The 25,461-nt window shown below is 41.6% G+C and overlaps 1 protein-coding gene across 7 annotated transcripts in view; it reads left to right on the top strand.

Annotated features, from left to right (window-relative positions):
• The window catches only part of LOC146391372 (adhesion G protein-coupled receptor L3), a 253,907-nt gene that overhangs the window by 213,866 nt on the left and 14,580 nt on the right, over window positions 1-25,461 (top strand). For all 7 annotated transcript variants that reach the window (XM_084924260.1, XM_084924263.1, XM_084924262.1 and 4 more), the window contains 6 exons: window positions 2,602-2,811; window positions 6,167-6,387; window positions 12,581-12,647; window positions 14,483-14,574; window positions 24,778-24,946; window positions 25,111-25,236. In XM_084924260.1, the coding sequence (XP_084780386.1) occupies window positions 2,602-2,811; window positions 6,167-6,387; window positions 12,581-12,647; window positions 14,483-14,574; window positions 24,778-24,946; window positions 25,111-25,236 (885 nt within the window). The remainder of the gene's footprint in view (window positions 1-2,601; window positions 2,812-6,166; window positions 6,388-12,580; window positions 12,648-14,482; window positions 14,575-24,777; window positions 24,947-25,110; window positions 25,237-25,461) is intronic.

Raw genomic sequence — 25,461 nt, 5'->3', positions numbered from 1 at the left:
GAAATCATCCCGCAGTAAATCCATCACCCAGGTGTAGATACATTCCCTGCTCCTACTCTCTGTTTCTATAGCTTTGTCTCTTTTTCTCTCTTCTTCTTCCTTTGCTGTTTCTTTCTCTCTGACCGGGCCCCTCTTCAATTGAAGGTGAGATTGTGATAGATAGAGGCTGCAGTCGCTGCACAGCCAGCTAGCCCAGGAGACCTCGGGGTCCTCTCGCAATGCACCATGGCCGGTACCACCCACTGCATCGACGGCTCTGTCGCACGTCGGGCTGAACACAAGACTAATGTGTCACACGCACCGCACACCGCAGAGCATGCAAGCGCAAACATCGGCATCTGTTGACACCTTCTGCATAAGCGTCCTTCTAAAGTATAAGGAAATCAGCCTTAGCTTCATACGCACACATACACATCTCCTGTATACAACATCTTGCCAGCCCCACTCCTCCCCCAATCCACCCCTTCAACATATACACAACGGCTCATCAGGCAGGAAAATCAAAAGAGCACTCTCCCCAGACTTAAGGAGCACTGCGGCTGTTATTGTACCAGAGCCTGTTAATGATCAGCATCTGTTCCCCTCTCTGCTAGTATTAGCTGAGCTGCTACTAAACAAGGCTTCTTTGTGATTCTGCATCAGCTAAGCTTCCTCAGCCTTACCTGACTCAGAAGTTGGTCTGTCACCCCCATCCTGGCTCGAACTCTTCTGCTGACCGTGCTCGAAAAGTTTGATTTTGAGACTCATCTGAGAGACGTATTAGGCATATGCCTCTTGTAGGGTGATCGCTCAGTGTATGCAAATATTTACTTGCTACGCTGTAGCTCGAAGTCGTATGTTTAGTTGCTGCAGGCCAATGTATGCATGCACAGCCTTTGATAACAGACAACTAGGCGGTTATATACAATGTCAGTGCTTGCACAGTTGGCTTAGTTTTTAGCTGTGGTCTTGTTAACAGCCCATCAATGCAAATTTACCGTCTGCACTTAAATGTAAGTGACATTTAAAATATTGCCCGTTTGATCTTCATTAGCATTCAGACATAATCTTTAAGTCAAGACTCAAAAGTTCCACCCAGACATTTTTTTGACCCCCGTCAGGAGCGACAGCCAGCTGTGAGGTTGGCAGATTTCTTTTAAATTAACAGCCCACCTTTCAAACTTGCACTTTATCCCCTCCCCCCTCCTGTATTTATTTTTGAATCAATGCCCGGCAGTCCCGAGAAAGAGGACAATCCCTTCGGGAAATATAGAAGCCGCAGTAGCTGATCGTTATGTTTTGATGCAGTAATTATGTTTAGTTATTAAATCAAGATGTTGCTCTCTGAACCACACGCTTTACATATAGATGGTGTCTGTTTTTGGAAAGTCTGCTTCTCCTCGCTGGTAGCGGAGTTATCAGAATAATGGCATTTTCCTTCTCCTGATTCCAGATGGGATTGCACAGGAAATCACTCATGCGGGCTTTGTTAGATGCTGTATCTTTTGAGCCACGGCTCAAAACATTGCTCCAAGGCCCATCGGCCTTGTTAGCATGCTGTTATTAGCACTGACCATTATGTTTCAATTGAGTCTGTTTAATGGGATTTTGAATGGTACATTATTTAGCTTTCACTCTTAGTAGATGGTTATAATTGAAATGAAATACCAGTGAACAGAATTTGGAATGAAAGAAGATAATGTTCCTCTACCGTTAGCTGTTTTAGCCATTTGTCCATTACGTTTAGCTAACTTTCACTATGTGGAAATAAATTAAATAAATGCAACGGTTGGGACGTTATTGAGAAGTGTTTGAGGCATCATCGGTTTGTTTGGGTTTTTGGTTCCTCATGTCGGGTTCTAACTGAGACCAAATAACTCAACCATCCTGCAGATTCTGCTGTTTTAGTCGACTTTGCCTTTTCCTACTCCTGTCCAATCGTCCCTTACGTGCACTTGCCTTTTATGGGCTGATGTAAATTCCCTTTCGTGACTGCAGGAGAATAACTGTTGATTCTTATCTCTACCGCTAAAGCCTGAATTTACTGTCAGCAAACGGCTTTTTAGTGCCCAAAACTGGCTGTGGTGGCAAATTACTTTGTGAAAAGGGAAAATTATCTAAAAGCAACAGTGAAAGTCATTGACCATGTAGTGGTTTGATTGAATTCCTGTTGTGCTGGTCTAAGACACCTGTGGCCCTTTGCGCGGCTCACTTTGTTGCCCGACCAAAATGAAACAACGGGGGGGGGCATTTTAAATTGATTCACACTGACTAATTCATGATTCATTTCTGCCACCTGTGGCTTGTGGGTAGTGGTTTATTGGCTGGTGGAGTGAATGCACTTTACCCCACGAAACAATAATGAAAATAAAAGCTTCAGGATTGTCGCTGGTATTCATGGTTATTGTTGTTATTTTCACCACAGATTTTTTTTGTCTTGCCTTTACCAGTAAAATCTATATCGATATAAAAGAAGCGGTCTTGGCAAACATCAAAATGCTTCTTGAGAAGATGAAAAATAACTCAAAATTTCTTTGTTTTGTGTTGTTTTTTTCTTTGATGACATGACCAACAGTGGACTGGCCTTGGTTTTATCAGTTTCTCTCATCACTTTTGTTGCAGAACACCGACCCTGTTCACGAAATGCTTCTAGACGTCATTACTTGGGTTGGCATCCTCCTGTCGCTGGTCTGCCTGCTCATCAGCCTTTTCACCTTCTGCTTCTTCCGTGGCCTCCAGAGCGATCGCAACACCATCCATAAAAACCTGTGCATCAGTCTGTTCATTGCCGAGTCCCTCTTTCTGGTGGGGATAAATCGGGGTGACCAGCCGGTAAGATTATCACAACGTTGCTTTATTTCTTTGTTGTGTGCTCGCAGTTAGAATGCAGATCAAGCTAGGGCGCATCAATGATCAATATAAGATGTTTCAAAATGTTAATAATCGATAGTTATGTTTTGTGTAATAAGTGAGCAATGATGTTGAATTCGGTGTGATGGTGGGAGGATTTTATTCATCTTGTACATAATTATCATTCTGTTCAAATTTCTAGTGTTCACACTGTAAGTGACAAGTTTTATTAATAGCCAAGCACAGGTCGCAACAATACTCTGCAAAGGTCTTGAGCCACCCCTCATTTCTGAACAATATTTCGCCTGACTTTCTGAGGGTATTTAAAAGTTTTTCCACCACTTGGTCAGGCCTAAAAAAAACTATCAGTTGATGAACAGTTGATGAAGAGGGCCTGAGAGATGCATCTGACCCTGCTGAGGATTTCAGGAGCGGTTTTGTATCATAGATGTCTACAGGCATGTGTGAAACAAGATGTAAATGGTAAATGGCCTGTATTTGTGTAGCGCTTTTACTAGTCCCCCCTAGGGACCCCAAAGCGCTTTACACACCCAGTCATCCACCCATTCACACACACATTCACACACTGGTGGAGGCAAGCTACAGTTGTAGCCACAGCTGCCCTGGGGCAGACTGTAGGCTCTGTTATGATTTCCGTCTGTGTTGTTAGGCATCTTATAAAAAAACTAATAGAATTATGAATGTAGAAATCCATCTGGAACTTAAAATGCTATCTGGAAAGCATCCCAAAATTTTGGGATCATCAGGAACTGATCCTAAAAACACAGCCAATGCAGGAAAAGCATACCTGGATAGAAACTGGAACTATCTCTGGAACTATGACTGATACATCTATCAATCATGGATTGGCCTCCCCATAGCCTGGACCTCAACATTATTGAAGCAGTGTGGGATCATTTTGACAGACAACAGAAGAAATGCAGCCAACATCCAAAGAAGAGCTTTGACCTAATTGACTAATAGTTTTCCTTCTCTGTTGAAGAATAAAGGTGAGCCACACCAGATATTGACTTTCAGGCTTTATAGAGTTATAGACTCTGCTTTTGCCTTGTATATTGTATTTCCATGTATGTTTCAGTAAGTCACTTCAGCCATTTCCCATTTTCCTTGTAAAATATAAAGAAATGAAGGGTGGCTCAAAGCCAGTGTGTTTCTGCGGACATGAACTCTTACGACTGATACTTCACATTATCACTGAAGCACTGAGGTGCAACATCAAATGCCTGCTCTTCCCTCATTCTTATTCTCTTAGATGTCTCTTCCTGTTAAAGGGAAGTTCTTCCTCCCCACCTGTCGCCAAGTGCTTTCTCTGGAGTATTTGCCTTATAGTATAAAGCACGCTGAGATGACTGTTGGTGTTGTTTTGTTCCCAGAATTTCTTATGAACAAAAGGTCATCTAATTCCTCAAACACTGAAACCAGTTTCCTCAGTTTATCGGTTTTAAATATGCTGATAGACGTACCTTTAAAAGTGGAAAACCTGCCTGATGCGAATGTGTCTGCCATCTCCTAGTCCATGGAGGCATTCAGGTAGAAGTGATTCAAACAGCTAAACGCCACTCTTTTTACTGTAAAACCGGAGCGATGCATTTAAATTGCCTCGATGAATCGCCGGTGAGGTACGTCCACTGTCTTCTTCCCAGTTTTAAGAGCCTAAAATGTTTTGAGAAAATATAACCTTTGGCGTCCTGTGGTGCTGTGAGTGCTGCTTCCCAGCGAGTGTCAGTGGCCGCGGACTCTTCAGCCTCTGCCGGGCTCGGTGAGACGAAACAGCGAAATAAAAGAATCGGATGCTTCTTATTCAACAAATGTTCCCACCTATGGTTGTGCCGAAGCAAACACATACTTGAAAGTGCACTCACATACTCGCGCAGCAACACCTGCCAACTCGCTGTCACATTCTCATATCTCGATCGCTGTTATATTATATGCATTCGCCAGCGTGAATTCATCCATTCACCCCCACAACCAGCCTCCTGTTGCAGTTTTTCAATTTGCAAACACTTCAGACTAATCTGGATTAAGCTGTTCAATGCACTAAACCTCCTCCTAGTATAATAACTGTAGTTTGGATGGCATTACTTTCCTCAAGAGCTCAGCTGGGGTAGCAGGTGGAGGCTTGCTGTCACTGTACAGTCATCTTCAAGTGTGCGTGTGTTCTCGACACTCATACGGGAGACAAATGCAGAGTCATTACATGTGTACAGGTTGGCAGAGGGATTTTTTTTAATTTCCTCCCACAGCTTCTCGCAATCACGGCATTTCTACTTGCTAATGAGGCAGAGTACACAGTTAGCTTTGCGTTCCTGGGGCACAGACACTGGAATGCACATTATCGCAAACAGTCTTCGTAATAATTTGATCTATTTATTGTCATTGTTTTTATCATAATAGCCCGTCCTCCCATGCTAGTTCACAGCTGGGTTACAAGTGCAGAAAAATGATGATGTCTCACAGAGAAAGAAATTAAGTACCTTTACTTTCTAGCCTCGAGCAATCAAAGCAGATTAATATTTTGCTCTTTAAATATCATTAAAGCTATCAGAACTAAAATAAGCCTCCTAGTTTAGCTCAACTCCCTGTGAAGTTGAAGCTAATGCTTTTAGCCCCCCCGTGCTTCTATAACATTTTATGGGCACGATTCACAGCTCAGCTGTAAGATCGCTCTCCTGGACCGCAATTAATGTCCACTCAACCTTTTAGTAATTTAATTGAATCCATTTCAGTGACAAAATACACTAGTTATGGTCAACTGTGCCAATGATTAGATGAGTCCATGTAAGCACTGTATCTTATTATTGTTAAGAAGCGTGTGGGCTGTGCATACATGCGAATGACAATCTATGCCTTTCACATCTGGTCCGGACAGCTCTCTTGTCAGCTCGGAAAGTTTGGAAGCACATTATCTGCTCGTACCTGGCCGTAGCGTTGCTTCAAATGGCTCTTGGACTGCTGACTTCACTCTCTCATATCTCTCTTTCATCCATGCCAGCTGCAGCAAACAAGAGCACATGGGCTCAGTAGCTGCAGCGTTTCCTCTGCCAGTCACACAGGCAAACATCCAATCACTTCAGCCAAACAAAGCTTAGCAATGCTAATTGTTAGAAAGGTACGAGCACGGAGAGGTCAAAAAACGCTGCTCGTTTGCCGGCACACCTTGCCACAGTTGCTGTGCCTTGCAGCGTGACATTTAAATCTTTCAGGAAATTGGTAAAACAGCCAAGAGCGAGTGAAGCTTGTCTGTTTTTTTGTTCTGTTTTTTCCATTCCCTATTTACCGCTCTCTCTTTCTCTCTGTCACCACTAAACCTTCCCAGATTGCGTGTGCTGTTTTCGCCGCCCTCCTCCACTTCTTCTTCCTGGCAGCGTTCACGTGGATGTTCCTAGAGGGCGTGCAGCTCTACATCATGCTGGTGGAGGTGTTTGAGAGCGAGCACTCACGGCGACGCTACTTCTATCTGGTGGGCTACGGGGTCCCAGCGCTAATTGTGGCCGTTTCAGCTGCGGTGGACTACCGCAGCTACGGCACTGATCGAGTGTGAGTACATGTGGAGCGAGCGTGTGAGCAAAACTGCCACATTTCTTCAGATGAATCGGATTTTCTTTCTTTACGAAATTCCCACAAAGATAATATTTTGACATCTTTTTAAGACCATAATGGAAAATACTCTTGCTTGGATTTAATCATTTATTGTATATGGGCAGCTTCTAAGAGAGGGCAATATTCTGCAGGTCTTTCTGGGGATAAAATCAATATAAAAATAAAACCCATTACACATCCAGATCAGTGTATTTTGCAATTTTATTTAATGTTAAGCTTTAAAACTACTGCAGTTCTTAATACAATGACTCATTTTTACACTAGAGGCATGACAGATGTGGGTGTTTTCCAAGCCGTAAAACCTCTGGGGCTGAAAAATGAAGCCAAAAAGTGTCGTTTCCAAAGTTACTCGACCCATAAAATCCAGAACTTGACATGGGAAACACTTGATGTTACATCGTAGACAAAATGGGTTTGAGCTCTACAGCTAATTTGCTCCATAATATGACGGCTGTATATCATGTGCAGTAAGTATTTCCATCTATCCTCCTCTTGTTTCTCCCGCTTATCCAAGCCAATCCAGTGGAGCCTATCCCAGCTGTCATAGGGCGAGAGGCGGGGAATGCCCCGGACCGGTTGCCACTCTGTCGCAGGGCTAACACACAGAGACAGACAATTCAAAATCAAACCTATATGAATCACCAGTTAACCAAACCCCACTAACTGCATGTATGTGGACTTCTCTGCCCCTCCACCACATTTTTGAAGTTCGCTATTTGACCTCTCAGGTCATCAGTGGTCCTGTTCTTTAAAACAAGCTGCTGACCTGAGATCAATTACACCTCTGCCAACATTCAAATACAGACGACCTTGTTCACACAGGCCTGCACTCAGTAGCTCTTATGCAGTAGTTTTTATGTTTATCTTCTGTGTTAAGCTTTTACATAGTTTACATTATATAATGAAATGCCCTACATAAATAAAATTGCCATTGTGAGAGGAGGCAGGGGCACCCAGAGAAACCCCGCACAGACACAAGGAGATATGGTCATCATATATAATTCAACTAGACCCTGTTGGTCTGGTGTTGTTGGTTTTTTAAGCCTTTTAGATGTAGCCTGCTGGACGGTTAAATCTACTAACAGCCCATCCAAAAGTGAGTGAAATGTTATTTTAAGTCTTTGACTTGCACTGATTAACAGGTATGGCTTGCTAACCAAGCTTGGCAGCCTTAGCTGCTAACTCCATCCTCTCTTCCAAATATGTGGCTCCAAAGGAGGAAAAAAAACTAGAAGAAGCTGGCCAAAATGCTTATATCAGGGCGTCTGATCTTCTTGATGGCTTTTCCATCAAGAAGCCTCTATCAGAAGCCAATTTTCTATACCAGGGATCAAAGCCTTGGGATATATTTTTATTTCTTTTTATCTATGCATCATTTTTGTCAGCTCCTTTTTTGAATTATTGTATCTGTTGTGACTCCCCCAACTTTTTCTAGGTGAAAACCCACAATATAGAACATTTCCACATGTTCATGCTGCATGTTGGATCCAATACTGCGCTAACACTAACCTGAAGAAACGATGAAAGCGCTATATAAGGAGACTGACTGTGATGAAAAACACTGCCAGCACCTTGTATGTGTTTGCGCTGGTTTGAAGAGCTTTAATAATCTCACAGATGACACTCCAATAGCTATCACTCATCCTTTAGCTGTTACTTAAGCTGAGTGCGTTTCCCCTTTTTTTTGCTGAATGGACATTGTTTTGACAGTGAAAAATGCTAACTCTGGGAAAGTTCAGCCGAACAAACGGCGAGCTGTTGTAGTTGGCGTCTTAAGCGAAATTACCAAAGAGGACGAGAAAGGTTCAGCGGGGAGGCGAGAGGGAGTGTGAACATGGAGACTGGCAGAGAGAGAGGAGATTAACAAAATGATGAGGAGTGACGGATACTCCCGTTTTGTGTTTTCCTACACGAGCTGCAGAAGATATGGTTCCCTGGCTCTTCTCTCTGAAATGCAGCACGGTCTATAAAGCGGTTCCAAGCGGAGGATCACTCTCCATTCCTCTCAGTTAATCTCAAACCGATCTGAAAATAATGAAGACCAGCATCAGCAGTTTGCTTCTCTGATGTTTATCATAAACGGCTCGCACACATAGGCTTCCACACATAAGCAACTGGTAGACGGCGCATTTGTAGATTGGCGGAGCAATAGTTCTTAGTGATGGATGAGGCGATAGCTGCCACCGCCTGAGCCTTGGCATCATGTGAATAATTAAAGCCTGCCACCGGTGGAACAATTATACGCAGCCATTGAAGGATGAGGGGAAGGGACGAGGCGCGACACGTGGCGAAGATCAGGAGGTGGGGGACGGCGCGTGGTCCTGCTGCAAATTGATTTTTGGTACCGCGGTGGCGTTATCGTGGGTGGTGTCCTTTGAGTCGAGATATCCAACAAGTTGCGGTGAACCAGGCGCCGCAGATGAATGAAGCGATCTCGAGCGATTCATATTAACTCAACACATGAAAAAAAAAAGTGCTACAGCAGCCTGAAGGTCAAGCTAGCTTTTGAATTCTAGCTGTCTGAGATTGAAAAGGAAAAGCTGATCTGAGTAGGGTTTCCATCCAGCTTCTTGAGCAATTACTCTCCAAATGTGCCCTTGAGCAAGACGTTAACCCTCGTCTCGTCCAGGGAGGCTGCTTTAATTGTCAGCAAATAAGGACACAAGTCTGTGTGATTTCTCCAGTTTAATGAAAGTAATACATCACACCACCTCGAAATTTAAGGGGTAGACTCAGTGCTTAGCTAAAGTAATTCAGTAATCTACATACAGTAGTTGGTTAATCGTTTTCATCCCATTGGACGTGCAGAAAAAAGGTTAAGCATCGTGAGCGGGCCCTTGTGGAGTCTTCTTCAACTGTTTAATCTGGCCTCAAATATGGCCCAATCCAGTGCCTTTATTATTAATTGTTTCAGCTAATATTTTTAGACATGTGTTATTAACACTGTCAGTGTGCCAGTGAAAAAGGTACATGAGGCTAGCTTACCTAGAATTGGATCTGGAAGGGTTTGCATGGCACTGGAATTTAGACTTTGCTAAGTCTGTGAAGGTTCTCAGTCATCCAGGTCATCGTACTCTAAAGAGCTTGGAAAGAAAAGCGTCTGGACTTCTTTAAGTTGCTTAAAGATGTTTCACCTCTCATCCGAGAAGCTTCTTCAGTTCTTGGGTCAACTCTCCACCATTTGACCTTAGAACTGAAGAAGCTTCTCGGATGAGAGGTGAAACGTCTTCAAGCAACTTAAAGAAGTCCAGACTTTGTTATATGTACTTAACATGGACCATACGAGGAGCTCCGTGGTGTAGCAGATGATATGTTTGCCTTGCGTGCAAAAGACCAGCGATTTAAATCTGAAAATCAGAGAGTCGCAAGCTAATGCACTCCCACTCCCATTCCAAGGCTAGATAATTGGGAGGGTTGCCACACGTTATCCGTTGTATAACGTGTGGCAAACATGCAAATCCATCTGCAGCCAAAGGCAGCTTACATAACATTGACGGCACAAAGTAAACTCCCCTACATGTGTTTCTGTATTTTTTTCTCAAAGAAAATTGCACGTCTTCATGAGGTACCTTTTTTTTTTTAAAAAATAGAAAAGTTAGGTTCTTGATAGCTCGATACTGCTGGCCTAAATTTGTGGCATCAAATTGAAAATTAAGCTAACCCCATTAACACCAACCAACTGGTAGCAAACGGTGCTCTTTAATATCAAATTAAAACAAATATTTGAATCCCAAATATCTGTTGAGATGATCCAAAACACATAACACTGTCTGATTCAGAACAGTTTTGCTTTTATATGTATTATTTGAAATAGTTTAACACAGGGGGCCTTGAGGGCCGGTGTCCTGCAGGCTTTAGATCTCACCCTGGGTCAACACAATAGTTCATTATCAGGCTTCTGGAGAACTTCAAGACATGTTGAGGAGGTCATTTAGCCATTTAAATCAGCTGTGTTGGATCAAGGACACATCTAAAACCTGCAGGACACCAGCCCTCGAGGCCTGGAGTTCGACACCCCTGGTTTAATGGTTTCATTATCGAATCTTAAAATATGTAAAAAGCTTCTTTAGTATTTAGCGTAACGTGTCCACAACGTAGGCAACATAAGTGTCGATTTTATCTGTTTTTGTGGTTCTTCTATGCATCAAATTGCATATAAAAACTACATAACTGCACTGTTAGGATTCAGCTCAGCTGCTTATTTTAGTTAAGCTTATTTTAAGTAGGTCATGTGATTTGGACGCGGTGGGAGGTCTGTTGACTCCAGAAAGTTACAGATCACTCTTTGAGGCAAAAAGTGCTGCAGAACTTCAGACTGAAGAGATGATTTGACTCATCTTCTTAGCCCACATGCCTTTTCTCACCTGTTTGGTCATTGGCTTACTGTCCCTGCTTCGGGGAATAAGAGTAAGGCTCCTTGACTCTAAGGACGGCGTGGCAACAGAACAGGCTGTTGGCATGAACATGGGTTTTTTTAAATGGCGCACCCGCACTTTTTTGTGTTTGTTTGTTATTGCTCACTTGCTGTAGGAGTAGTGCAAAAACTAGCACACCAGGAGGGGAAGATAAAACTGCTCCGAAAGCCTAACACGAGCATGACATAAGTGGAGAAGGATAGGTAAGAGGAGGAAAGGGAAGGAAAAAAACAAAAACAAAATGACAGCCTGCAGCTCCTGCCGCCTACCGAGTCTTTAAATCGTTCTGTGATCTGAAGAAGAAGGCGAAAGGAACAATGGAAGCTTCAGTTTAATTTATAACAGAGTCATTCAGAGCGTGCGCTTTGATGAGCTGCCAGAGTTCTCCGTGTGTTGTTGGGCTTTTGTTTGCTCGCCGCTTTATCTGTCCATATGTGTTTTTCTGTGATGCCTCGTCGCATCCATTGATACGAGCGAAGGGGAGACATATCAAGTCCCGGTAATAGCAAAGGAGCAGTCGATTTTTGTCCTGTCACTTGTTATACAGTATTTTCTCTCGTTTCAAAGTATTGTCTGCGAATATATTTATTAAATTTTTTTCAGGCAGGAAGAAAAAAGAAATGCACACAAAGTAGCAGCTAAATCTGTGGGCACTGCTGTAAATACGATAGATGCTCAATTTTGGGGGGATTTTTGGATGAAAAAATAAAAATGGACTTTGACATCGCCTTCGCTCCATATAAGAAAACAAAAAAACATTTTTTTAAATGTATTTTTCACCTCCAACTTCAATGGATTTGAAACGAATTCTCCGCCGCTTCCATTTTCCCCTCCCCGTCAGCCCGAATGACAACAGTGCTGTATGGACTGTAATTTTGCAGTGGCCAAAAATGGAGCCGTCTATCTGCTGCGGCGGCGGAGATTAAAAGATTAATAATTCAACCACAGGTCATGAATCATGTTTTTTTTTTTCCTGTATCTTTTCTTTTGCCATTTTTAAGGAGCGCTGTCACCTTCTGCTCCTGCTCCGTGTTCGGTTCTCTTCAGCCGAGAGGAGAATTGACTTCCCGCAATGTTTTGATGTGAAGCGTGAGATCGGGAAAGAGCTTTATCTCATTATTGACATAATTATAAGAGTCCTGCACTGAGTCGCCGCGGTTTAACACGAACACGTAAGGCACTTTGTTGAGAGCTTCAGGACCGTGCGTGCGGCCGTGTCTGTCGGGGTCAAGGTCAATCCAATTCCTTTGGAGTGATACAGTTAGGATTCAATTGAGAACTAATTAAATCTCCATATATTATCATCCTTAATGGCGATTTAATCAGAGTGGAACAAGAAAAGAACTAAACTCTGGTAGTTTACAACCTTCCTTCGTGGGTTTATCCATAACGGGTTCGTGACTTTTCTCACTTTGAATTGTGCACATGTTTTGGCAATGAAAGGACGTCGTTATGGCTGTCACTGGCACTGAAAGCTCCCCTTTCCTCCGAATTCCAGTGCTCGTAATTCTTTAGACCACTTGCGGCAATCTGAGATTTGAAGTACCCATTCCTCTGTGTCACTCTCAGACTCCCACTTGATGTATATCCTCTGTGCAGGAGCATAGCGCTATAACCTCAAATCCCCCCCCAACCGCCCACTCAACTCATATTCACCCTTCCTCTCTCTTACTTCAAATCCCCCTCACCGCTCATCTTATTTCTGTCTCTTTCAGTTGCTGGCTTCGCCTGGACACCTACTTCATTTGGAGTTTCATAGGACCAGCAACCTTGATAATTATGGTAAGCGTCACGAACCCTCCTTACCTCTCCCCCCTCTGCTCATTAACCCTACTTAGCCTGCGGGTCGTCGCTTAAATGGTCCACAGAGATCCCTTTTTAATTTTTTTTTCCTAGCTCCCATCGCCCTCTTCTCTCTGCCCGGTTGAGCATACATGCCACCGCCGGGCACGGAGCCGTCCAGAAAAACGAATGAGGGGTGTAGAGAATATATTGGAGTTTGTCACCCTGCCGCAGTCGCCGGCTGAGACGATTTTGGGGGGTAGTGGGGGGAGTGAGATACACAGCGATAGAGAGAGAGGGACAAAGAGAGCGAACTCTGCTCAGTATGCAGCGCTGGAGTAATCCGCACTGCGATTATGATTGATTTTGTTCCCGTTCCAAGTCCTACTCCACTACCTTTTTTTTCCCCAACCATCTCTTCCTCGCAGGCACACACTCAGCCCCGCACATAGATGCGTACAGTATGTGGTATGCAAGCACACACACGCTTTTTGTGCCTTTCCCAACTAGGACAGGGCCTCATTTTCTCCCAATAAAACAGCTCATTTATTGATCCAAATCTGATGTAAGACCCGCATTCATCTCAGTATTTACACTAATGCCAAGCACTAAAATACTGCTTTGTCACCAGGAGATGCGCTCATAATTTTCCAAAAACACCAGTCAGCCATGACGCTAAATATCCGGCATTGGCACAAAACTTATAGATATCTTTAACAACAAAGAAAAAAAAAAGAAGTCACAATATGCTTGTCCAATAGGATTATTTCCTGAGAAACGCATCTCTCGCTGCCCAGCCGCGATCTGGCTGTCAAATCCAAACATGCATAATTCACTTTCACGCTCCAGTTTGGCGTAATCATTCACAATGCATCTCTGCGTGCCTCATGACTCACTCCTTTCTCTCTCCGATTTACAAACAAGAATATCCATCTCGTTGGAGAGAAGGCCTCGGCTCGGTTCCAGCTCTGCCCCTGAAAATTTGGCGAGTGTTTGGACAAAGGTGCAATTTTTAAATCTCCTCGTCTTACGTTAGCTTGAACGCTACCTGCAAATCGCCAATGAAATCCACCTAATTGCTGTAATTTGGAGGGAGCCATTCTGAGCAAACCCACATGACCAGAACTGACTCATTTTCTTATTATTGTTCTAACTGACTCAACAGAGAAAATGTGAATAAAGAGACAGACCAGAGTCGGTCTGCTTAATGTGGGGTTTTTTTTTTTTTAAATCGAGCAGTCAGATATAAGACCGCCAATTAATTTCCCTCTGTAATTACAGCGTGTTTGACAAACACGAGAGCAAAAGTTCAACTCGCTGAGATGTGCTTGACTTTCTTTTTAAGTTTTATTTACTTGTCTGCTTTTTGAACAGAAACAGGAAAAATAGGAAGTAAGAATAACCATTGAAGTCTGCCGCAGCTTGCGATGCCGTAAAGGCTCAAAGTTTTCTCGTTTGCACAAATTTCATTTATTTATTTTTCCAAATGCAAAGAGGAAAGGACGGTAATTCCCCATGGCTGCCTGTAAGTGTGAATATGATGAGACAAGTGTGAATAAGTCAGATGAAAGGCTCCGCCGTGCAACTGTGCAGCTGCCTCGTCTCACCGGTCCCTGTTTAGTCCGATAGAGGTTTCATAGGATTTTGCGCTCTGTTTGGCAAAGTGGGAAACCGAGTCTGGCCGCACTGTTCCAGCTTTGTGCTACAAAGTGCCCTGATTTAAAATGAATGGACCAGTAACAGGAAACACACAGGCTTTGTTCCCATTCTTCTCTGCCTCTCTCGCTTTCCCTTCTCCTTGCCCCCGTAAAAATCCGTCTTTTTCTCTCTTCCAGCTCAACGTGATCTTTCTGGGCATCGCTCTCTACAAGATGTTCCATCACACAGCCATCTTGAAACCAGACTCTGGTTGCCTGGACAACATCAAGTAAGAGCACTCAGATCACCCAGATATCCATTAGAGTCTCCCAGAAATAGCACTGCTTGTTTTTTTACGGGAGGGAAAGAATGTTTCCGTGTGAGCGTGCTCGGCTCGCTTCCGACCAAACGTGCTTTTTCACTGACGGCTCGATTGTGTCTCATATGAGTCGTCTCGAGTTGACTTTTTCCACCCGTTTCCTTCGGTTTAATGAACCCCTGGTTAAAGAGCAACTTTTGTGTGGTACTTTGTATTCAAGGCTCTGTTTCCGAGCAGTTCCCTTTGCCTTGCCTCCACCTTTTGATATTTCAAAACCTCATTAAAAGCACTTAAGGTTGCGAACACCCAACCCAAGGGTGCGGAAATCTGAGCTTACAAGGTAAGCACCTCCCATTACATTTAAAGGTTGTGTCAGATGGGGTTAAAATCAAACAGGTATTCTGCTGCGTCTCCATCATTATCTGAAGAAAACTGTTGTCTGCGCAGGAAAAGGCCAGGAGACAATCTGACAGGCCCGACCCGGTGTTATCTTGGTGTCAACACGGCGTAGATGAATATTCATTTAGTGTGTGCGTTATGTGTGTTTCAGTCTGTTTATCCTCTTATGCCTGGCTGCTTTCAGATAATGTAAAAGCTTCTGGGACAATTATGACTATAACAAAGGTGAAGATTTTCTTTGCTGGTAAAACACTTAGTCTGCAGGTGAGATGAATGATGGTGTTGCAAAGGCAACTAGGGCCAAGGTGGAAAAACATTTCTATTCAAATATGATATAAAATGTCTTTACTGCAGGACAAATTCGCTGTATCTGTTACTTTCAGTAGTCGTGCATACGGACATAATCACAAGTAATCTAATCATTACATTAGCTAAATACAACCTCAGATAAAATATAAAATATGATGCATGATCTGATATCTCTGCGTTGGTGTTGTTCCTGGATCATCAAAGCTGATGTTGGTCCAGGTTCAACATTGCAAGTGACCAGTCACGTTGTTGTGATGTCATAGTTTTGCGACGTGGAAACACCAACACACAAAACCTTAACCCCAACCCCATTAGCATAACCCTAAACACGATCACATCTGAACCCCTAACCCTAACCTTGACCCTAACCAGCCGATTTTTGGGATTTTTCGTCCTGAGTGCACATCGGTCACATGCAATGCTGAACCTGGACTGACATTAATTGTTATGATTAATGCAAAACACCTACACGGGGGTATCCGATGCACCAAAACATGACATATTATCATTTTTTATTTAATACCTGGAAACCTTGCATTCATTGAGTCAACCATGAAGTTAACTGTATACCAAAGTGTAATGTTATGACTGAAAATTGGCTCATTTCATGCAAGTAGGCACAGCAGCAAATCTACAACATAATGGCTGAAAAGGGGGGGAAAAATCCAGTAAAGTCCAGACCTCAACAGTCCTCTTAAGGTCCTCCCCAAATGCCTTCAAACCTCAATGAATTGAATCACAGCTACAAAACAACAAAGTTCTTTCACAATGGTGTGAGAGGCTGATAACGTCACACAGGAAATGATTGCTTCAAGTTATTGCTGCTAAACTTAGCTCTATAAGATATTGAATCACGGGGTGTGTTTCGCTTTTCACACACTGCTTCTGCATTATGACTTAGTTTTTGCTAAATAAATAATGTCACAGTGCAATATGTCATGTTGTTGTTTAGCCTGCACTTTCTTTTTACCATAGCTGTATATGCTGCAGTGAAATAATGAGATAGTCTTTTAAGGAGGAGTTCAAGTGCTTGGAAACGGTGAAATTGGTGCGATCAGGAGCAGACACACAGTACAAAAGAGCAAATAAACAAGTATCACGCCAAAAGCACAAACTTTTTTGTGTGATTTTTCCTGTTAGGACACCTGTATTTTTGAGAACACAGCCAATTTATTGATCCACCTGCAGTTATTCTCTTTTGAGACTGATGCTCATGCATGCAATTAAGCTAGTGCCAAGCTCAAAGCACTGCCTGATCTGTTCCAAGACAACAGTCGGTCGTAATAACAAACAGTTAACTACAACTGAGATTGCATACATAACACGGCTGTGTGTTTGGGATGTATTTAATCATAATCAAAACATGTTTTTGCAAGGGAACATTTGCGACCAGGCTACAATTTGGTATTACCGGTGCAGAGTTGGCAGTCTTATCAGATACGGTCCTGTATGCTAACGCTGCACTGCCATGTAGCAGCTCCTGCCCCAACACATGCTCTATGATTATGCATAAGCACACAAGCAAAACAAAGCACAATACATTAAAAAACCAACCTGCAACATGTCTAATGCTTTATGCTAATGAATCATGTTGTATAATAACCTGAGGCTGCATTAGGCGGTTATGACTTCTTTCTTGAGTAGACCTTACATGCCAAGTTGTCCTGTAAGGTGCATGCTTAATTTGTGTTGAGAAAAAAAAGCCTGGTGAAAATTGAATAAAAGGATATTTTGCAATAGAGACGTAATAAATTATTAAGTTGTATTAACCAATGAGCCAACAGGACGACTAAAAGTAAACTTGAAAAATGTCACTGGCTCAAAACGTACCTAACATCAGACCTCCCCTCCTGTTTTCCCTTCGGGCTCCTCCATGGTTATCAAACTGCATGTTCACATGGCGCCAGAGGATAGATGAGGGCCACTGCTGCTACTGCCTGAGATTACAACACTGTTAGTGTGTGTTTGTGTTGCACGCAGTAATTATGTTTGCCACAAAAGATGAACTCATAATTCATATATATGTATATATAAATAGTAAAAAGACACCCACCCCTGTTGAGACATGCTCTTGTGTCAATGTGCATTGGTTTCTCAAAAATAATAGGCCGTAGATTGCTCTACTGTTTACATGTTTTAGTCTCATTCATCATTAGGTGCATTATTTCATTACTTGATTGTAGAAGTTTCATGTGCACACAGAAAGTTTCTGTATTTGCACTGTAGGGTGACATAGCATTTTCGGTCATTGCTTTTGACGTAAGCTCCAGCTACCTGGTGTCAGGGCAGGCTCTTTGCACAGATGGTGTAAAGTTGTTTTGCTGCCTGTATGCTATGATGGATAAGGGTCTCTGCTCTGTTTTTGCTGTCTGCCTCGCTTTTTTTTTTTTAAGCCACTCTGGACACATTAGTCTGCTTTATGGCCGTGTTGTGGCGTTTTTTTCATGGCATCACATCACCGGTTGTCTCAGCACAGTGGCCCCTGTCTGCCCCGCTCCTCTCAACCAAGTGATACACACATTTAAAAAAAGAAAAGAAACGAAAACAATCTTCAGCAGGCTCGATACGGCAGCCTTTGGTTCCGCCACGTCAGACCCTGGTGTGCCAATGTGCTTTCATATCACAAATTCACTACAGGATTTCTCAGAGCTGTGGTTTTTATATGCTGCTTCTTAGCGGTGCCAAAAAATGTAACCTGGATAATAATAAGCTTTGACTAGTTTTGTGAACTCTGCGAAGCAAATTATTTGCCTAGATTTGAAGCTGTGTTTCCCGACTGTTACCCTACATCAGTTCCTCCTATGTTTAACCTCAGCAGTCTTATTCTGGTGTTTTGCATTAAAAGGCAATGTTAAACATGGGCTGCTACATGCTATGAGGACTTATTGATGTTACTATTTTCAGTGGTTTAGCTAACATATCTGCTAAGGTTAACAAGCTACCCTACTTAGTTATGCTAAGCTATCAGTACTAAGCTTGGTTAAGAGTGAACAGTAAAGCCCCATCCAAGTTGGAAGTGATCTGCTTGTAGCGCATTGCTTTGTAGCTGACAGTTGTTTGTTAATGGACATCCCAGTCTCAACTAGCTTAGGCTACAGAAGCGGCGTATATTCCCTGATGGTTTGGTGAGTCGTTGCTGGCTGTCACTGTTTGAGATTAGCCACAAAGAGCGTGTTGCACCAAAAACCTCCTTATGACTTTTGGTTTGGTCACTTGCTGCAGTTGCCTGAGACACAACTTTTACTTTTGAAGAAAGCTTGCCTTCCACTTTTTATAACCACATAGTATCATATTTGGTGAGTGTTTGCAGACCATTAACCGTCTACAATACAAACTACAGGTGACCACGGATATCTGCTAGCAGCTAAAGCAATCACAAAGAGGTTTTCAGTGCAGCACCATTTTACCAGTTTCGTCTAGCAATAGCAGGCACCGTCTTGCAACCTCTCACCAGCTAATGAATTTGTGTTTACCACCCTTAATGGATTCTTCCTTCAATTACTCATCTCAAAACTGGGAAAAGTTAACTATGGACCCACTCACTTTGCAGTACTGTTATTTTGCAAGTCACGGAATATCACTGACATCCTAGATTCCTCGTAAGGACAAATAAAACTATCCATTAATCCATTAGTCTCAAATAATTGGGCTGTTATAGCATAACTGGATTTCTAACACATTCAGTAGCACTGACTCTCTGTACGTATAATTCCTCGTGCATTCGCACAGTATTGTTGTTAGGTTTGATATATCATTTGCACAGTGCTGTTAGAGTTAGGGGAATTATTTCCAATGAGCGGTGTCACAGGGTAAGTTTAATAGTGCATCTAGTAATGCAAAATTAAGTTGCTGGTGCAGACTAATGCATGTTCACCTAACTAAGCCTAACCTTGTTCGTTTCTCTTTATTCTGCAATCCTTTGTCAAAGCTATAACGAGGTTTCTATACTTAATCCAAACTTGACACCTCCTGCAGCGGCTTCATGGTGAAAGCCAATCAGTGCCACCTCATTTCTCCAAGTGTTTCAGGATTTTCTTGTTATTTGTGTTGGCAGCTCACTTTTAAACGTTGTAACATATGGCCTCTTTCTGTGTCCTCCCAATCTTATGAAGAGTGTTGGGAGTAGGCTCACAGTATGTATTCTGCTCACAGGCAGATCTGCTTCGAGAAACCGACATGCCTAAACAATAGATTCTGCACATTTACTGCACGTTCACACCAAGACATATGCGTAGTATGTGTAAAGAGAGGCACACGGCCAATCTCGAGCATCTACTATGAAGCACAAATGTGCCATGTTTCAGATATTTGGAGAACTACAAGCAGGACACCTGCTGCCAACACAGACCCTGTGCCTAGCCTGCTCAGCCTGGAAATGGATTGCTGATTACCAGCAAGTACATCGCTGACTATAACACTGATCAAAAATGCTTTAAAAAGTAAATACAACAAATGATTCAATGTGATTTAGTTCATCTTAAAGTTTGCAGTAGGTAACTACTTACTACTCAGTAAGACGCCAGCATATTTTGTGACCACTTATGTACATCGGCCATTTTTCCAAAGGCCAGATACATTGTGTAGTTGGTTTTGCAGGAAAAATATTGATTGCTGTGGTCCTAAGTGTCACGTGATTTATAACACTGCGCTCTCCTAAATGTAGCAACCCACTGACCTCCTCAACCCAAGTCTTAACGACTCGAAAACACTCTGCAGTGTTGGCCGTTTGTAAAAAAAAAAAAAAAAAAAGGGATGAATCTGTACAGCTTTTTGTCAGCCGTCATTCATCTGATGAGGTTTTTACACCAACATCCATTAGGAAACGCTAAGAACACACACAGAAAACTGGAATTAGGTGTAGGCTACTGTGGGCTTTTATATACATATATATATCCAATGCTTTTTTACCTTTAATGATCTATCAAGGTGAGCCGGTTTTAATGATCATGATAGCATTGGTTAATTAAGTCAATTTAGCCTAGCTTAATGAGCTATGCCTTCTTTTGTTTCATCTTCCTGCTATTTGGTTCCTCTTTATGGCTTGATGTCATGTTTTTTGTTCAGATTTCATCATACTGCCTTGTTTTAATATGAATGTTTCATCTCTGTTTCACCAAGTATCTCTTTCTCCCTCTTTGCTTTTCTTTTTTTTGATTAGCACTCACATCCTGCCTTTTTATCTTATGCTGTGTTTATCTTTAACATCTTTCTGTTTCTCATCTTCTATTTTTTCCTCCCTCCTCTTCATTTTAGCTACCGTTATTATGATGGATGTGTTATTGTAGAATGGCACTGGTAAGATGCAACATTTCTCAGAAGAGGAGTAGAATAGAATTGATATCGTGTTTGATGTGGTTTTTTCCCCCCTCCTCACCCCGTAATGGAGACAGTGGCTGCCGCTGCCCTGTGATTCATGGATTGCAGCGTGACTTTTGCACCGATGTAACTTTGAATACCAAACTTACTCTTGAATGGAGCGTTCTTAGAAGATGATGGACTGAACATTTTTAGCTTAGCATAGAGTCCTCCCAATTCAGATAAGGAGCTTCAAATGAAATATGCTAATGCTGTGATGTAAAAGATTTAAAAAAAAAAAAATGTCTGTGCCGTCATCAAAAACTTTGCACTATTGATGTCTTTGCATTTAGAGCATACATTTGGTTAAATAATTAACACCCCTGTTGGCCTGATCACGGCACTTCTTTTTTCCTCTCCCAGAAAGAGCCTATGAAATGATTTAAAACAAATTGAATTGACCAATTGCAATCTCATACATAAATGATCTGTGACATTGCAATGAATGGCACCTCTGCAAATTAAGTCATTTGGAGGGAAATAGGTAATTTGATGTCACAGACTGAAATAGTTCTCTGCTTAAAATTGCCCCCTTTTGGCAACAATTAGTACGATAAAACCTTTTTTTGGAGGGAAAGTGCTGAAAGCTGTCTACTACAGCACTCAGTATATGTATTATATATTCATACGGGCTTTTGTACGGGCTTTGTGACGAGCACAATTGAGCTAAAGTGCATAAATTGCTAAAATGCTAAATTTGACACCCTAAAATGTATTTAAAGCATTTAATTACAATTATTTCTTTACGACATAATTAGCTTTGTCAAATATACTTTACATAAACTATTTTGAAGTTAATGATGCTGAGAATATGAGCAGATCAGTAAGTGATATTGTATTAGTAGCTTTCAGGCAACAGTTCTGAATGGAGGCTAAAAAAGCTGAAATGCACCCGCTTCATTTGTAAGTGAGCTGTTATGCTTTTCAGCGACTGTAATGCAGTCTCAGAAGTTTTGCCTCGAGGCTCCTACTATGCAGCCCTCAAAATCATCCTCATATTTTTATCTGATAACTCCAGAAGAAGATAAGCCGTGCCGTGCTGATATGAGTCGTACCCTCTTCATATCCTGTCCTCTCAACGCATTTCTTATGACCTCTTTTGTCTCTATCATCCGCTATCCCTCCAACAAAACTCCCACTAGTTAGAGGACAACATTTTGTTCTTTTTTTGTGTGTGTCCATTGCCTGTGTTTCTGTGTCCAATCTGGGGGCAATCGCCTTGATAAAGTACCTTTCCCACCAGGTCATTAAGACAGCCCTGGGAAAATTATGTTTAATGGTTGCTCTGGTGAATTCATAAATCATTTATTTCGCTGCGCACCTGGCCCATTTATAACCACTTAAATGTGAAGGTCTGCCAGCATTTATGAAGGGAACTAGATACCTATGCAAAAGAGATAATTATTGTTAACATCTGTAAATCACTAACAAATCCGCTTCCAAAATGTGGAAATGTGGAAATGTATGGGATTAATGCAGGCTAGCATTAATCCCATACAGGCAAGCAAGCCATCGTCCTTCTCGTTGTGTTGTTTCCATCTTCATTTCTAAATTTTTACACTGGATTTATTGCCACATCTTTATTTATTTATTTTACCTCTGCATTGCTTTAATATGTGATTTGATTCATTTCTGTCTGTTCTCTAATTTATTTTGTTCTCATTATATGGCTCAGCTATCAGGATTATGAACCTAAGATGAAGTAAGACAAAATTGGAATGGCCCTTTTTTTCTCATAATGCCATCTTTCATTTACTCCACCATGAACAAATCAGCACCCAAATCCATCTGGCTGCCTCCCTGAATCATTAACATGATTTATAGTAGAGCACTCAGTCACACTGAAGGCCACATTAGTGTGCACAAAGTACTCTGATCTTAGATATACATAGCCTACAGATGAGACAAGCAAGATTAGTTTTAAATGGCACCTGTATTGTTACAGCGCACTGTATAGAAATGTTACTACTGTAGTGTAAATACCATACACCCATCTTCCCTTTATCCAGAACAAGAAGGAACAATCAGGGCACAAATCAAAGTTTGAATTGAAGGGCCGGGGGGCGTCCAACCCAAGGTGCTAATTGAGGACATTTAAAAAGATTATTACAGGAAGAAAAAGCAACACATAGGAATTAATGACAAATTACATGCGTTTAGAGGCAACGTGAAACAACAATGAATAAAATAGCTAGCGAAAAGCTAAACCTGAAAACTAGCTAAAAGTGGCTAAAAAAGTGAGTGATAAACGAAAGTAACTATTAAGCAGCTGAAAAACTAAAAGTGAAAGATGTAATTCTACTATAAGATTTTTGTATAAAACAATTTAATGATAACTAAAAGTAACCATCAAAATTAATGGCTAATGGCTAATAGTTAGCTAAGAATAGTGATTGTATGGAAGAACTAATTTTCTGAAAGTAACTGATAGGTAGCTAAAAGTAATCAATAAAAAGTTGAAATATAAAGCTTAAGTAATGGCAAAAGCTGAATAAAAGGTTGAAGCAGTTTGGTAATAGTGAATATATGTTTAAAATGAATTGCTAAAAATAATTAAAGCTTAGCTTCATAAGCTAGCTAAATTAAAACAGATAAAATAGCTACATGTACTCAGTGGCTAAAACAAATGGAAAGCTCAAGATGACATAAGCACAAGGATGATCAGCAGAGATTATCAGTTCACTCTTATAAAATTTCTTGAACCAAAATGATATAATTTCTCAAAACCAGGTCAAATGAGCACATTAGCAACAAGAAAACAGACTTGGTGACTGGAATTACAGTTTGCACAAACCGCAGCTCAGAAAATATGAAAGTCTTATTTATGTATACAATCAATAATATTATTAATAATTGCTAAAGACAAAGAAATATCACATCAACATGGATTTAAATGTTGCTGTTAAGAAAAAGAGCTCATCACATTCGCTCATCACATTAAAAGCATAAAACCAATAACACTCCCAAGAAATGTAACTATAACAGCCCAGCTAATCTGTATGATGAGCTATGATGAATCCTGATAAAACCAAAAATTAATGTGCACAAGAGTTGGTTTAGTCAGTCTGGTGCTGTATGTGCAGTCTTTAGTAGCCACAACATGATGTTTCTGGTGTGCATAATTAACCTCCTAGGACCTGGCGTCCACATATGTGGACATCACATTTTGGGTTATTTATACCAAAATACTCAATTCTGCTCTACAAGGGCCTGATATCCACTTACGAGGACATTATACTGCTACTGTTCTATCAAAATTTTAAACTAATATCCTCATATGTCGCTCTTATTTTTCATAAAAACAAAAATAAGGTAAAAAAAAATCTGGTAATTCTTTGTTTTTACATTCATCGGGCCCCAATCAGCCCAAATATCAAAGAGAAATTAAAAATGCATGCCGTGGAAGAGTTCGGGTCTTAGGAGGTTAAGCTTTGACAAAGCGCACTACATGGATACTGTACATGTAAGGGTAGACGGCACATTCTGACAAGAATCGTGTATTAATGTGATTAAACACTTATCTAAATCTTGCCAGAGGGGTCACCAGAATACAAAAGGGTGCAGGTGAAAGGAAAAAAACCTGCCACTTCTCTGCGCAGTGCACCAGCACAAAGATAGAGCCCTTACTCTTAATAGACTTTGTAATCTCAAGGGCATTTGTTTCAGATAAACCTTCTGCTTGAGTAAGATTTTACAAGACACTCAGCTCAGGCACTAGAATCCAACATGTAATATACTAATGAATTTTCTTTTCCTGGAAACGAGGACTGTATTTACTGGTCGCCCACACATATAGACTGCACTTATTTTTTGTGGGACGATCAAAGGCTTTTCTTTTTGTTTGAAAGAGTGCAAGTGTAAAAATAAAGAGTAGAAAAAGACTAAAAGGGGAAAAAAATCATTCTCATTTATCATCAGTTTCCTTTCCCTGTTCATTTCAAACTGTATTTATAATTGTGGATTAAGCAGGTTCTTCATTTCCAGACCTTACAGTTAAAGTTGTACCTTATTGCTTTAAGACCTAATATCTTTGGTGCAGTTTATGTTCCTTCTCCTGAAATGACAGCTTTTATTAATTATTCATCAAATGGCTATTTGCTTACATTTCAGATCTTGGGTGATCGGCGCCATCGCCTTGCTATGTCTGCTGGGCCTAACCTGGGCTTTCGGCCTCATGTACGTCAACGAGAGCACAGTGGTGATGGCCTACCTCTTCACTATCTTCAACTCCCTGCAGGGAATGTTCATCTTCATCTTCCACTGTGTGCTGCAGAAGAAGGTTGGCATTTGCGTTCTCTCCCGTATCCAGAAAATAGCACGGTGTCACATTAATTAACCGCATGCACATTGGAATTGATTTCCATAACGAACATGCTGGAGTGTAGCGAGTTTGGAAAGCGGTGAGCTGCTAGTGCGAACCTGTCTGTGCTTTTAAATTTACAGGTGCGTAAGGAGTACGGGAAGTGCCTGCGTACTCACTGCTGCAGCGGCAAAAGCGTGGACAGCTCCATTGGCTCCGGCAAGGGCACCGCCTCGCGTGCTCCGGGACGTTATTCGACGGGATCGCAGGTTAAATAGCATTTTTCACTCCTGTAACTTACCACGTGATATGTTCTTTGGAAAAAAAGGTGAACAGCAAGATGATTTCTTTGTAGTGCATGTGCATGCTGCAGCTAGAGGCGGGAAATGATTTGATCCCGAGTGATACTCAGGATTACGTAAGATTTGAAGAAAGCACAACGCGCTGACAGAAAGTAGGCAAGCAAAAGAGTAAGTCTGCAATTCGTTTTCACT

The sequence above is a fragment of the Perissodus microlepis genome, chromosome 3 (genome assembly GCF_051167445.1).
Source record: "Perissodus microlepis isolate ML-2025 ecotype Zambia chromosome 3, ASM5116744v1, whole genome shotgun sequence".
Lineage (NCBI taxonomy): Eukaryota > Metazoa > Chordata > Actinopteri > Cichliformes > Cichlidae > Perissodus > Perissodus microlepis.
Note: the sequence above shows the minus strand (reverse complement) of the source record. Positions and strands in the feature narration are given on the sequence as shown.